Consider the following 15,757-nt stretch of genomic DNA (forward strand, 5'->3'; position numbering starts at 1 on the left):
ATCTCAAAATGTGATATTGTTTCCTACGTTGAAAATTTCTGAAGGGTGCAAATGGAAAGTTTTGAACTCAATGACCAATGTTACAGAAAGTAAACTTGTTTACACCTGCTACTTTACTATGACTATTTTCATCCATGTTTTATCTGTAACTGCAAGCTTGATATCACTCTTTATTGGCACGAATATGTGTCGAAAGTTGACTCCACAACACAGTGAACAGATACAACATGTAACGCGCAATGCGGAATTAATGAAATTTAAATGCTGTTTCTAGAATTTAGAGAATTTTTACGTTAATGTGCTCGGTGGTGTTTATTTTATTAATAATATTTCGGAAATTAATTTTTTTCATGCACTATTGAGATATTAATTAAAAACAATATAATAATTACACGTTATTGAAAAGGGTGCACGAAAATCAATTGCAGAAGTTAAGAATTTATGATGAAGAATTATAGAAGTATTAAAATTCAATTATTTATTTTGATAAGTTTTCCTATATTCGCTGTGCCGTTATCAGAGACATAAGCAGTGATTACGTCCGCTGCAGTGATAGGAATGAGAGTAAGTTTGCACGACATGTAGATTGGTTGGAAATTATTTTCACTGTGTCTCTCTCCACCTTGTTAGATTTCTCTGCGAGCTTTTCGTTCGTCTGCTCTGCTACATTCATTCAATAATCGGAAAGGTTCCCTGGAGGCTATAGTTTTCGTATTACCATTACATCATAAAATAATCAGGAAGAAGATAAGGGATCTAAAAAGATTAATGAAGCTAAAAAATTCTGGAAAAATTCTTTTAACTGTCCTGATCGAAATTGTATAATATTCAATGATTACTAGATTCGATTGCATATTCAACCATGCTCGGGTCTTAAACTGAAACCGAATATTGCACTTCAGGCGGGAGAATTATGAACAATTAATTAAAATTATAAAAATATATAAACGTGTTCAACACATACCAGTTGTCCATTGGAGTGCGATATTTCATCGTGAGATTTCACACGCTGTCATCAGTCATCAACATGGCTGTAGCTCACATATTGAGATGAAACATTATGTAAGAAAAACCTTAAAAATAAACATTCAAAGCAATAAAAACGTGACACAACGTCCAATAAGTCCACCGTAAGCGGATGAGGAACAAACCTTTCTTACAAAAAATCATCAGCTCATAATACTCCGTAAACAGTCTCATTACTCCAGTAATTCGTCAACAACATGTACTATGTGGTGAGTTCAGAGCAATAATTATACTGTGTGTGTGTGCTTGTGCGTGTGCGTGCCCGCGCTCATGCTCGCAGGGAAACGAACTGCCGGCAAGTCGCAGTCGGGTAGAAATAATTAAAAAATAAGAAATATAAATAAAGAAATACAATAAATGAAGAAAATATAAAAGAAGTTACAAAACGATGAAATTTATGTCTTAAAAGCACAAATAATGTTTTGAACAAGACATGCAAATGTGCAAGAAAATTCAATGGGAGAAAAAATTTATCAATGTAATTAAATTTAATAATGTAATAATGTCCTGTATGTAATCGATAATACGAAAAAGAAAGATAGGGGAACTTCTTATACAGTGATTATTTACGAGTAAAGAATACAGACACTAACGTGAAAGAATACAGAAACCTTATTCCATCAAAAGTGTGTCGGAGTCCAGAGTCTATGTTCATCATTGGTAGTAAATCGTAACCTAATATCTCAGCTCATTAGCTAGATTACACAATATAAAATGAACGCTGAAACGTTGTAAACATAAGAAGGAAAGAAAAACATGTCACAATAACACAAAAAGAAAACAGCGTAAACGTTAGTAAAATTAATATTGAGGTTGCATTCCAACAAAAAGAGAATTTCATGAAAAGAGTTATATAATCCTTTGGAATTTGTCATAGCACGCATCTATGCTCACAGATTGAGTAAGGATAAACAGATGTGAGTACTGCAACAGAAGTCCATCCAACTCGTTTCGTAGCCCGAAGTCTGTGATTTCTGTAAGTAAGCCAGATGTCTAAGTTCACTGGATGACTGAAATTGTATAGAAGCTGTGTAGGCAGCGGAGATACATGTAATAAACAAGAGTGTTTGTGAGTGATCATGAAAATTGTTGAAAAAATAACCTTGATTAAAATCGCGCTGATCGTTGAGGATGAGGTGCACTTAAATGTACTGAAAAACTGTCCTATGCTGATAATTAGTACGTTCTCTCTGCCTGGTTTGCCGGCCGCTGTGGCCGAGCGGTTTTAGGCGCCTCGGGCGTGGATGTGTGTGATGTCTTTAGGTTAGTTAGGTTTAAATAGTTCTAAGTCGAGGGGAATGATGACCTCAGATGTGAAGTCCCCTACTGCTTAGAGCCATTTGAACCATCTACCTGGTTTCAAAGAAACGACCTGTATGACTAATGTAAAAATGAGGACAATTACCCCTCATCACGTCCACCCCAGATCCAGTGAACTTGTCTTTATTTTGCCCACCTTGGTATCACCGACGCATCTTCACTGTATCAGTAATTTTTGTGTTTTTGTATTGTTTCGCCTAGTTCACGAACATACTTATCGTTCTACTATTCACTTCCACTGATGTGTGTAGGTTTCGGGCTACGACTCCCTCATATAAAGAGTGGTGACTAACTACTGCCACCTAGAAAAACTCCGAAATTATGATAGTAGCTGAAAAGTTTGCGGAATAAATGTTGCATGAGACAGTGGGGGCCATAAATGACATTGATTTTTTGTTACAAGTTGGGGTCGCGTCAGAGATATGAAAGTCAACTTTGTTTTCTAAATAGGATGCTATAGTTTCGTACTTATTTCATGATAGCGGCTATCGAGACGAATCCAATGATGTGTTACAGAAAGGTCTTTGAAGGTCAACGAAGGTCAAAAAGGTGGCATGAACGTCCATTTACAGAAGGTGTTCGAAGTGATGACCATTGATATCAGTGCAGTGCTGCAATCTTCTTATCATGGATTGACTGGTATTCCTTATCATTTCGGCACTTATCGAAGCACATGCTCTGACAATTCTCTCTCGTATATCGTGCAAATAGTAAATATTCGCCGAATACAGCGTATCCATCTAACGTGCCATTGACATGTAAACACCATTCGAGGGTTTCACAATACAACACTAATAGGAACGGTAAGACTAGAATCGTTGAATAAAGGGAATGTGAATGATATACTCCTTCGAGGAACAAGTCGATATGCTTTTCATTTACGGAGTACGCAAACGAAATTCAGTGAGAGCTAGAGACTTATACGCCGAAAGATATCCTCAACGTACTCAAACTACACATAGCACATTTAAATACGTGTATGATAAACTGAGAACAACAGCATCTTTGACGCATCGGAAACATATCCGGCAAAGGAATTACTAACAAGGAAACTGAAATTGGTACTGTTGCCACTGTGGTTCGAGATCCCTGCGCTCGGGCCGCACGGGGTAGCCGCGTGGTCTCGGGAGTCTTGTCACGGTCCGTGCGTCTATCTCCGTCGGAGGTTCGAGTCCTCCCTAGGGCTTGGGTGTGCGTTGTCCATAGCATAAGTTTAAGTTAAATTAAGTAGTGTGTAGGCTTAGGGACCGATGACTTATGTAGTTTGCTCCCATAAGACCTTACCACAAATTTCCAATTTTTTTCCTTGTGTTCGTTCGCGTCAGATCGCAAGGGAATATGCCATGAGCCCGAGTAGTGTCGTTCGTGTTCTGCAACGCCATAAATTCTGGAGGACAGAATTACAGGCCCCTATTTCATAGAAGGAAATCTTAATGGTATGAAGCACACCACACTCCTGCAAGAAACATTAGTTCTGTTAGTGGAAGAAATACCTTTAGGAACAAGGGACAGAATGTGGTATCAACACGATGGGCGTCCGACATATTTTTCGCTTATTGCTAGAAATGAGTTGCAGAGACAATTCCCAAATCGTTTAATTGGACTTGGAGGAGAAGTGTCGTGGCTGACTCGTTCGCCAGACTTGACACCTCTGGATTTTTTTCTTGTGGGGATTCGTAAAACACATTGTTTATAGAGACGTTCCAACAACACCTGAAGATATGCGAGAGAGAATTGTCGGAGCACGTACTTCTGTAAGTGCCGAAGTGACAAAAAATACTGCTCAATCCATGATAAGAAGATTGCAGCACTGCATTGATACCAATGGCCATCACTTCGAACACCTTCTGTAAATGGACGTTCATGCTACCTTTGGGACCTTCATTGACGTTCAAAGACCTTACTGTTACACATCACTGGATTCGTCTCGACAGCCGCTATCAGAAAATAAGTACCAACTATAGCATCCCATTCAAAAAAAAAAACAAAGTTGACCTTTGTATCTCTAACGCGACGCCAACTAGCAACAAAAAAACCAACGTCATATTATGGCCCCCGTTGTCCTACAAACTTTTCAGCTCCTATCATATGTTCGGACTTATTCTTGGTGGCAATAGTTAGTGACTTACCCTGTATATATTTTTATACTCCGCTTGTTAGCGCCCTTGGCGACGTCGGGCTACGATTCGTCTTGTTAGACTTTTTGCTACATTACTCACATGTGTTTTCCTTAGACTGTGAGCATGTGTGTGTTTTGACGTAGTCCCAAAAGATTGCATGACTCTGGGCCAAGGAACTCTCTTTTTGCTGGAATGCAATCATATTACTAGACGTATTATTTAGTTTATGCTGTTTTCTTTTATGTAATTATTACATGTTTTAGTTTCCCTCTCATATGTAAAAATTTTATGTATTCGTTTTATGTTGTGTAGCTTAACTAATGAGCGTAGATATGAGGTTACAATTTACTCGTACTTCCAATGACGCACGTAGACTCTGGGCTATGACACACTTTTGATAGAAAATTGTTTTTGTATTGTTTCACATTAGTTTTTATATTCTTTTATTGTGAATAATTAGTATGTAACTAGGCCCCTCCCCCTCTCTCTTGTTTCGTTATATTCAGCGTGCCTTTTACACGACGGGAAATGTGCTGTTCCGTACCGGACTCCGGCCCTCAATCTTGTACGACACAGCCATTGTCAGAAACTCTTTATGATGATTTTCAAAGGCTGTTTGCTTCAATGCTGCAACGAATGCAAGAGCGTGAATGTCGGGTCACACCTCGTAGCGATGTTGATAATGGACATCATTTCTGAATTGAATGGACGTTTAATCATCCAATACCCCCTATGTAATGAACGTCACCAGAAAATTCAGTGAATATCGAACTCTATAGGATGCAATGGCAACAGCAGCCAGTCAAAATAGACCATACCAATAGCAGTAAGAATAACGTCAAGCAGGACAGTACGGTATGAAAACATTATGGTGAGAGTACACACGACATCTCTAATGGTCGTTTCTGGAGTAGAACTTATGTCATTATAATAGAAGGAGTAGTTGTGACGAGTAATGAGTCTCACATCTAGTATAACTGGTCTTCGTGGCAAGAGAATGCATTATATAAGGAACATAGTGAGTTTGTTCGTATCGAATTATACAAGAAGAACGTCACACTGGTGTATCTTCCAAAACCATTTGTGGCATATCAAAGCAAACAGATAAATGTTTTATACTCTGACTGCAATGGAGTCCGTGTGCTCAATTGACCTCGTCTATAAAAGTAAGATGTGGCTGTTTCGTGGTACCTGACTACGCCGCCACCACCAGCGAACCTCATATCTGCTGCCGTCCATCGCCATCCTGAGACTGCCTAGTTCTCTCAGCACTCGCCATCGCACAATTACAAACTTTATCTCTGACGCAGTCCTATGAACCCATTTACTACGGCGCTTTCAGATACGTATCGAAATTTCACAAATTGTTTTCTGTCCACTCTAAACATTCTACTATTTACAATCAAATATTTAAAGAAACGTTTATTTTCATCATCTCACACTACTGAGAAGAAACAGAAAATTATTATTTGCAAATTTGATTAGCTTTAAATATAAAATTATTGTTCCCATAGAGACCACATGAAGTTGGTTAATTTTATAGCCCTTCGCATGTGACACATGATTGCTAATTTGACTATACATTGACACAAGTACTGAGATGGTTCAAAGCAAGTTTACATTTATATAGTGCAAAAAAGAGAAATTATTTTTAGCATTAATTAACTCTGAAAAACATTGAATACCGTTGTCGGATGTGCAATGACCTGTTATAAAGAAAAACAACTATGATCTATATACACCAAATATTTCTACATACATACATACTCCGCAATCCACAATACGGTGCGTGGCGGAGGGTACCCCGTACCACAACTAGCATCTTCTCTCCCTGTTCCACTCCCAAACAGAACGAGGGAAAAATGACTGCCTATATGCCTCTGTACGATCCTTAATCTCTCTTATCTTATCTTTGTGGTCTTTCCGCGAAATGTAAGTTGACGGCACTAAAATTGTACTGCAGTCAGCCTCAAATGCTGGTTCTCTAAATTTCCTTAGTAGCGATTCACGAAAAGAACGCCTCCTTTCCTCTAGAGACTCCCACCCGAGTTCCTGAAGCATTTCCGTAACACTCGCGTGATGATCAAACCTACCAGTAACAAATCTAGCAGCTCGCGTCTGAATTGCTTCTATGTCCTCCCTCAATGTGACCTGATTGGGATCCCAAACGCTCGAGCAGAACTCAAGAGTAGGTCGTATTAGTGATTTATAAGCGGTCTCCTTTACAGATGAACCACATCTTCCCAAAATTCTACCAATGAACCGAAGACGACTATCCGCCTTCCCCACAACTGCCATTACATGCTTGTCCCACTTCATATCGCTCTGCAATGTTACGCCCAAATAATTAATCGACGTGACTGTCAAGCGCTACACTACTAATGGAGTATTCAAACATTACGGGATTCTTGTTCCTATTCATCTGCATTAATTTACATTTATCTATATTTATCTATTTCAAGAACTTGCTGTAATAACATAGCAACAAGTAATTCTCTATACAGCGTGTTACAAAAAGGTACGGCCAAACTTTCAGGAAACATTCCTCACACACAAAACAAGAAAATATGTTATGTGGATATGTGTCCGGAAACGCTTACTTTCCATGTTAGAGCTCATTTTATTACTTCTCTTCAAATCACATTAATCATGGAATGGAAACACACAGCAACAGAACGTACCAGCGAGACTTCAACCACTTTGTTACAGGAAATGTTCAAAATGTCCTCCGTTAGCGAGGAAACATGCATCCACCCTCCGTCGCATGGAATCCCTGATGCGCTGATGCAGCCCTGGAGAATGGCGTATTGTATCACAGCCGTCCACAATACGAGCACGAAGAGTCTCTACATTTGGTACCGGGGTTGCGTAGACAAGAGCTTTCAAATGCCCCCATAAATGAAAGTCAAGAGGGTTGAGGTCAGGAGAGCGTGGAGGCCATGGAATTGGTCCGCGTCTACCAGTCCATCGGTCACCGAATCTGTTGTTGAGAAGCGTACGAACACTTCGATTGAAATGTGCAGGAGCTCCATCGAGAATGAACCACATGTTGTGTCGTACTTGTAACGGCACATGTTCTAGCAGCACAGGTAGAGTATCCCGTATGAAATCATGGCGGTGAATCGAGGAAGTACAGTACATACTGAGGAAACTAAAATGAGCTCTAACATGGAAATTAAGCGTTTCTTGACACATGTCCACATAACATCTTTTCTTTATTTATGTGTGAGGAATGTTGCCTGAAAGTTTGGCCGTACCTTTTTGTAACACCCTGTATACAAGTCGCAGGTTGAAACGCTATCACGGCAGACCGAGGAGTCAGATAAGAATTTAGTACTCCATATACATTTTTAATATTTATGTACACTCTGTTATGTAAAACCGAATAACTCATCCTTAGAGCGAAAAAGGATATTCTAATATAGATGCTCATTAACATATAGTTCCTAAGCCACTGAAAGGTGTGTGTCAGGTAAAATTATTTTTGTGCATTATTTACTGTGCAAAATAGGACGTGGAAAATTTCCTCTGTTTTATAATATAATTACTTTTAATCTTGAATTCTGAATCTCTAAGGGTGCACAATGTCAGAGGTAAAATGCATTTTAAATATCTCGTGCAACATCAAGGTTTAAGATTTTGTAGATGGGAAGTTAGTGAGATAACCATTTTTTCGATTTTATGCGACCAAGTTCTGTGTGCCACACAGAAATTCAAACTTGGATCCCTCCCTTATGTGAGCTGTGCATCACTAGTTTTTGAAGTGTAATCGTTCTTCGAATGGTTCTCAGGGCAGATTTTCCATTACTTCTGAGGTTCACTTCCTTTACTCAGAGGAATTCGTCCTCTATGTTCAGATACATTAGTTTCCGTTCTACGTTACACACAAGGCGGGTGTTCTGCTGTTGTGCTGCCCTCAGGAGTTCCTCCTGAAGCCAGAGGCCAGCGTGGAGCACTCCAGCCAGGACGCCACCACGGGAGAGGTGAGCCTGCAGCACGTGTCGGCCACGTGGGACGGCGGCGCCGACGTCCTCTGCGGCATCAACCTCACCGTCTTACCCGGCCAGCTGTGCGCTGTCATAGGGCCTGTGGGCTGCGGAAAGGTAACACACTTCACCTGCTATTGTGAAAGGTGCGGCGTCCGTGGACGTGAGCGCAAGTTGCCACTGCGTTCATTTTCGTACATGTACAGCTCGATTACGATAACCTATCGGAAGTATCCTCACCTACTAACATGTTATACTGGTGGAAAATCTGTACAACAGTGCAGCGAATACCAGTGGAATTATTCTGCTAGCAAGTAACAATCTCCTTACCGTTATAGATACAAAAAAAATTTTTTTCTTTAATTCATGGTTGACGAGGAAACTTGTGTAAGCCTCGAACTGCCTGCTGTTCAGCGTTGCCATTGAAGCTAGAGGTATAAATTTTGAGGTGTTGGAATCGCTCACTCTGTTACGTTGTCAACACACTAGTTCCACAACGATCTTTTCTTTGACAAGTCTCGACTATGTAAGTGCAAAGTTATTCTTAATCCTACAATTTTTCCTCCTACGTTGTTTTTTACAATTATACAATTTGACTGTGTTAGATAGTTACCGATACTGTTATTGGGTTTCACACGGAGAAGTTTATGTAAGTGCGTGACTTTTTACGATACGTAACGAAAAGGGCTTAGTAATAGGTAACTGATGGCGAAAACTACACTGAAGGAAGCAAAATCGCAACACCAAAACCTAATTAATCTAGAGTAATGAAATTTCGGGAATACATTTGTCCGGATAAAATATTTAAGTGATTAACTTTGTAAGGTAAGCATTGCGGATGTGACACGCTAGTATATTAAAAATCGGTGTAACCGCCAGAATGTTGAATGCAAGCATGCAAACGTGCATGCATGTTGTTGTACAGACGCCAGATATCCAGTTTGGGGGTTCTATGACTGTTGCACCAAGCCGCTCAAAACAGGGACGATTAATGCTGTTTGTGGACGACGCAGGAGTTGTCCGATGATGTCCCATACGTGCTGGATTAGAGACAGGCCTGGCGGTCGAACAGGGAATGACAACACGCCGACACTCTGTAGAGCGTTTTGGGTTACAACAGTGGTATGTGGGCGAGCGTGATCCTGTTAGAAAACACTCCCTGAAATGCAACTCTTGAATGGCAGCACAGCAGGTCGAATCACCAGACTGATGTACAAACTGGCAGTCACGGTATGTGGGACAACCACGAGAGTGCTCCTGCTGTCATACTAAATCGTACGCCAGACCATAACTCCTGCTCATCGCAGTGGAACGTGCTTGCCTACCATGCAGCGGGCCCTGGTTCGATTCCCTACCGGGTTGGAAATTTTCTCCGCTCGTGGACTGGGTGTAGTGTTGCCCTCATCATCATTTCATTCTCATCACCGACATGCAAGTCGCACTGTGTGGCGTCGACTGAAAAAAGACTTGCAGTCGGCGGCCGAACTTCCCCAGTGGGGCCTCCGGGCCAACAATGCCACACGATCATGTCATTTCATTTTCTCCTGGTGTAGGTCAGTGTGCATCACGCATAAAAGTTGTTCGTAGGCCCTCAAGTGACCTCCTTCTAACCAACACTCGGCCATCGGTGGCACAGAGGCAGAACCAGCTGTCATCAGAAAACACAACAGACCTCCATCTTGCCCTCTAACGAGCTTTCTCTTCACACCACTGAAGTGGCAAATGGCGGTGGTTTGGGGTCAGTGAAACGAAAGCTACAGGGCGCATGGCTCGGAGTTTTCGCACATCAGTTATCTGTTAATAAGCAACAGTTCATTGTGTCGCCGTGGTGCCAACTGCTGCTCGAATTGCTGCAACAGATGCAGTACGACGCGCCAGAGCCACGCGCCGAACATAACGGCCTTCCCTCTTGGTAGTACCATTTGGCCCTCTCGCGACAGTACATTCTTGTGACCATACTGCTGAAAATCATCTACAGTACATACGTTCCTGCCACGTCTTTCTGCAACATCGCAGAAGGAACATCTGCCCAGCTTCCCGTAGGCCTATTCCACGACCTTGTTCAAACCCAGTGAGGTGTTGATAGTGGCGTCTTTGTCAGCTTAAAGCCATTCTTGACTAACATCTGCCCACCACGTCCAATTTCAAAGGTAGCTAACTCTCACTGCCATTACAGCGTGTATTTAAATCAAACCTCATTTGCATCCTTATAGTGGCGCTACTACTGCCACTCTAATGCGACTGGCACGAAATTTAGATAGACACGCCTACCAACTTCCGTTTGCGTTGCACAACTCCTTGGTGTTGCAATTTTTTTCCGTCTTGCAGTATAAGTAAAAGCACTTGGTCAGACATAAAATAAACGATAAATCGATAGAAGTAAAGCAAATGAGCGATGCTACCACAACGAAGCACTGAGATGACAGAAAAATGAAAGGAATGTTAGGGTTTAACGTCTCGTCAATCGAGAAAAGCTCGATTTTAACGAAGGATAAACAAAGAAATGGTCCGTGTTACTCTCAAAGCAACTTGCCTTAAGCCACTTACGGAAACCTTAGAAAACCTAAATCTGGACGGACAATGTACTAGGTGGGTTTTGAACCGCTGCCCTCCCGACTGCTGGTTCAGCGTCTATCATTGCATAAGTGTGCTCGATGGCATAAAAGAGGACGTGTTAAGCGTCTACAGTAATTAGCTTGCGTAGTTTAGGGCAGTACAAGTAATAATAAAACAATTATTCGCGCAACGTTGGGCGGGGGGCGGCAGAGCTGTCGAAGCGGGCACCTTGTTCGAAGGGTGCCACACATCAAGAGACGGGACAGAGTCAGTCCGACACCGAATCTGCCCTGACCAGGCGCCGTTCGCTGGGACACACGCAAGCTACTGCAGAAAGCGGTGGCTGCAAACCAAGGCTTCATTTGCAGCGATCACGCTAATAGGTGTTTGCTGACACGTAGCGCCACTTTTCACTGTCTTTGTGCTTGCCACCAGGAATTTTTTTATTTCACTTTCGTGGGGCTCTGACCCATAGGTGACATACAATTACACAAAATACTTTGTATGACTAACACGTCACAGATATAGAGCCAAACATTATCATGTAGTCAACAAAGTCTCAATAAAGTGACGTGGTAGAGATAACTATAAAACAGATTCAAGTAAATATTACAATTTGACCAATGCATAAATACTTTTAAACAATAGGAACTTTACAAAGGCAAGACCCTCCACTACTACAACAAATAATTATTACTTACATGTTCCATGACTTTCCAACATACATGATCACGCGTATATGTATAGTATTTTTTTGATGTTTTCCTTCTCAAGTGGTAACGTTCCCAGTTTCGAAACTTTATTACTTTCATGATCATGGATGTCTAGTTGGATATTTGACGAATTTGTACGTTGGCCGAGTGGGGTAGTTTGCTGTAATTCCTTTTAGATATGGAGCGAGTCGTTTCTGAATCGGTTCTTATTCGTAGGTAATTGTGAATTTGTTTTTAGGTCATTATTAACTGCTGAAATCCTTACAAACTGTGGGGCATTTAAAATTAATCGTAGTGTCTTTTACTGGAAAGTCTGGATTTTGTTAACGTTTGTAGATAGGGAAGAGTGCTGCACCTTAGTACACTCCTCAGACATTCGCATCTAGCCAGCCCTGTAATGAAAATTTAATTTATTTTCTTATTCCATTTTCGAATGTTGACATTCACTTTTCATGTGCCACAGTCCTTTTCTGAAATTACAAAACTGCTCCTCGGAATTAATGGTTCAAATGGCTCTGAGCACTATGGGACTCAACTGCTGTGGTCATAAGTCCCCTAGAACTTAGAACTACTTAAACCTAACTAACCTAAGGACATCACACACGTCCATGCCCGAGGCAGGATTCGAACCTGCGACCGTAGTGGTCGTGCGGTTCCAGACTGTAGCGCCTTTAACCGCTCGGCCAATCCGGCCGGCCCCTCGGAATTAAAATTTATCCCAACGTCAAAACATGTTCCAAGGCACAACTTTGTCATGTAACTAGAAAGAAATGAAGTACTGTTATACAAAAGCATCGAAAACGAGAAAGTGTTGTCAGTACTGTATTTAATCGTCTACCTGTTACGTTATTACCCTTCTACACATCAGCAATCAGTAAGTGAAATCAAATTAAGTAAAAGTGTTATAAAAACCAGTTACAAATTAAATACATTTTGAAACAGAATTTATTGGAAACTAAGCATATTTCCTTTTTCAAGACAGGTAAAATTGTTCAGGCATTAAAGAAACTTAGTTCTTTTGCAAATGTCACGTGTGCCACGGTAAAAGACTTTCTTCTGTTTGTGACTACAAGATGGTGCAAGACACTCTTTATCTGGTTTCGGTATGATCTGTTTATTACAGGACGTAGAGAAGCTATCATACTGTTTGCTTTATTTGTTGTTTTCATTATGCATTTCTTAACGTCATTATGCATTTCTTAACGCGTTTATCCGAATGAACTCCAAGGTGCTTAGTGGAAATCAGTCCACGAAATATTTTCATTTAATCACACCGTGTTGTGTGCAAATCCTGTCTTTTCTTGGAATATAAGTTGCTTCAGTTTCACACATATTTATTTAGATCTAACGTTTTTAAAATAATTTTTCAGTTAAAAATAGAATCCCTTGGAATTTGTAAGGGATAATCAATATATTTTGATCTGAGCGGTATATCGCTGTGTAGCAGCAGTTGAGGCTACCTTAACTGGATGAAAGTGGGTCATGTCACATAAAGATATATTAAACAGTTTCAACTCTCAAAAGAGAACTTTACCACTTGTCCCTAAATCAACACATTCGACAATTCGACGCAGTACCTCACCGTAAACATTTTAGGTCTATTCAAGGTTCTGTAGAGACATTAAACGAAACATCTCACCAGAGAGTGATAACCTAGTCCTCCGCAGACGAGATTCGCAATGCAGAGGGTTGCAGATTAGCGATGGAGCTGAGCAGAAGAGCCAAAGCTCTGGTAGGGCTTCGTCAAATACTATGATGTTATGGAACGTGGAGTTTGTAAGTTGTACGAGAGGCATCGACAAGCTAAAAGTATTTACAAGGAAAACTTTATTGACAAGTGTTTGCGTGTGTGTGTGCATGTGTGTGTGTGTGTGTGTGTGTGTGTGTGTGTGTGAGAGAGAGAGAGAGAGAGAGAGAGAGAGAGAGAGGAAGAGTGTGTATCAGTTACAGGCAATTGATGTACAAATAATTCAATAGGAAGGCTTCAAAACCCGAGTGGTCCACTGAAAAGTAAGGGCACACCCAGGAAGAGTTCTGCAAAATGCCAGGAAACACCAAGGATTTCGATGCAGCCCTACTATGTTCACCTTGCTTGTACTGCTGACGTGAGACGCTTCAGCATCAGCTGGAGCTGGAAGGCCGCTCAAGAGGTTCACCGTAAGGGCCGGTGACCAGCAGTCGGACGCCTCGTCCAGCCGGCTCCAGTTAGGCTGGACTAACGGCAGGAGGCCCCCCTGTTTCGCGTGAAACAGGACACATTGACTATGCACTTTTACATACACTAGAACACTAGAGGAAAAGTCTGACTTCGAATTTTCCATTTATCCCAAAATGAGTTATAAATGACAAGAAAGCAATTCTGGGACTGTCAGTAACAGAATGAACATTTAACTGTTTTTTAATCTTAGTATGCAATGGAAAATTGTTACCTGTTTTCGCTTAAGCCAGGCAACACAACAGATTTGTTCTTTAGTCAACATTTTCTCATCTGTTTTTTACGTAAATGTCTGTAGTGGAACAGCTTTGAGGCACTAAACGTTGTTTATATGATCTCAAGCAGAGGTTTTCCTAGTTCATATAGTTCTCTATTGTCCAGTTACTGTCTTTTGTTTCCCGTGTGCACAGCACTTTTACTTTTCATAAGATGGAGAACTTAATTCTTCACTAAACCTCATATGGAATGCAAATAATAACTCCCAGTAAATTAGATGAGCATCAACACAGATTTTAATCTATAGATAGCTGATTGTTGAAGTAAATACAAATAAACTTAACCACATACCCATTTGATTAAAATACAAAGAAGATCACTGTATTTCAAAATAATGTAAATAAAAAATCAGTTTGTCGAAGATCGTGTTCTTATCCTACATACACTGAAAAACAAATTTACAATATAATTAGAAATGATCCTTTTCTAAAGTCCTGTGAAAGAAGCAAACGCTTCTTAAAAATGCATAAATAAAAAAGAGACCTTTTTCCTTGGCACCAAAAATGTCAGCATTACACCTCTTCGAAGATAATGAAAAAGTTATGAGAACGAACAAGTGCTGCCTGACTAATTCAGTGCGTTATTTTTCACTTCACTGAGTCTATTTTTTTCAGAGCTCTCTGCTGTATCTGCTGATAAACGAGTTGTCTCCGTCGTCTGGAAGCCTGAGGATTGGTGGGAAGGTGTCGTACGCGAGCCAGGAGCCGTGGGTATTCGTGGGCAGCGTGCGGCAGAACATCCTGTTCGGACAGCCGTACGACCGGAAGAAGTACCAGCGCGTGGTGGAGGCGTGCGCCCTGTCCAAGGACTTTGAGCTGCTGCCGTACGGCGACCAGACGCTGGTGGGCGAGAAGGGCATCACCCTCAGCGGCGGACAGAGGGCCAGGGTCAGCCTCGCCAGGTGAGAACCCAAGTACTCTGCACGTGTGTCAGGCTAGGCGGAAAGTCAAATGTGAGCAGTTGCTTCCAGAAACAGGCCTTTATCTGCAACATTTACGTCTGAATCGTGGGAAAAAATCTTTTTTACAAAACACGCCACATAATAATAATATCCGGAGATTAAAACGAATACGTCACTGTTTTGTATGTATGTACCAGGCACTACTATACATTTCTGTTATATGCGCTTTTTATCAGTAAGTCACAATGAGTTTCGAAGATCAGATTATCATCGTACAGCCATTCACACCATATTAATGGTTAAATAATTTGAGTTTCAGATACACAGCATTGTAAAAAAATATGTTGCCTTTGAAATCTTGTCGGCCTTTTGATATTAGATTAGAAATACGTAGTATTGGAGTATAAATTTACTCTCATTTGTTATTTGTTGAAGAAATGAAATTCTAATCATTGGATACATGTTACGAGAGTAAATTTCTCAGCCTGGTACTGATATAGCGTAGGAATCTATAATTATTTGTTTCTGTTACGTTGTTATATCTGTTGCACAATAATGTAGCTTAAGGACAAAAAGATGAACGTAGATTAAAACTTGTACCACATAGCCATGTGGCTATCATCTTCAGAAATAAAACAAAGTAA

General features: G+C 40.8%; 1 protein-coding gene across 2 annotated transcripts in view; it reads left to right on the plus strand.

Annotated features, from left to right (window-relative positions):
* LOC124775045 (ATP-binding cassette sub-family C member 4-like) overlaps positions 1-15,757 on the plus strand; it is a 191,070-nt gene that overhangs the window by 78,856 nt on the left and 96,457 nt on the right. For both annotated transcript variants that reach the window (XM_047249827.1, XM_047249826.1), the window contains exons 10-11: positions 8,387-8,569; positions 14,827-15,113. In XM_047249827.1, coding sequence (XP_047105783.1) covers positions 8,387-8,569; positions 14,827-15,113 — 470 coding nt within the window. The remainder of the gene's footprint in view (positions 1-8,386; positions 8,570-14,826; positions 15,114-15,757) is intronic.

The sequence above is a fragment of the Schistocerca piceifrons genome, chromosome 2 (genome assembly GCF_021461385.2).
Source record: "Schistocerca piceifrons isolate TAMUIC-IGC-003096 chromosome 2, iqSchPice1.1, whole genome shotgun sequence".
NCBI classification, from domain to species: Eukaryota; Metazoa; Arthropoda; class Insecta; order Orthoptera; family Acrididae; genus Schistocerca; species Schistocerca piceifrons.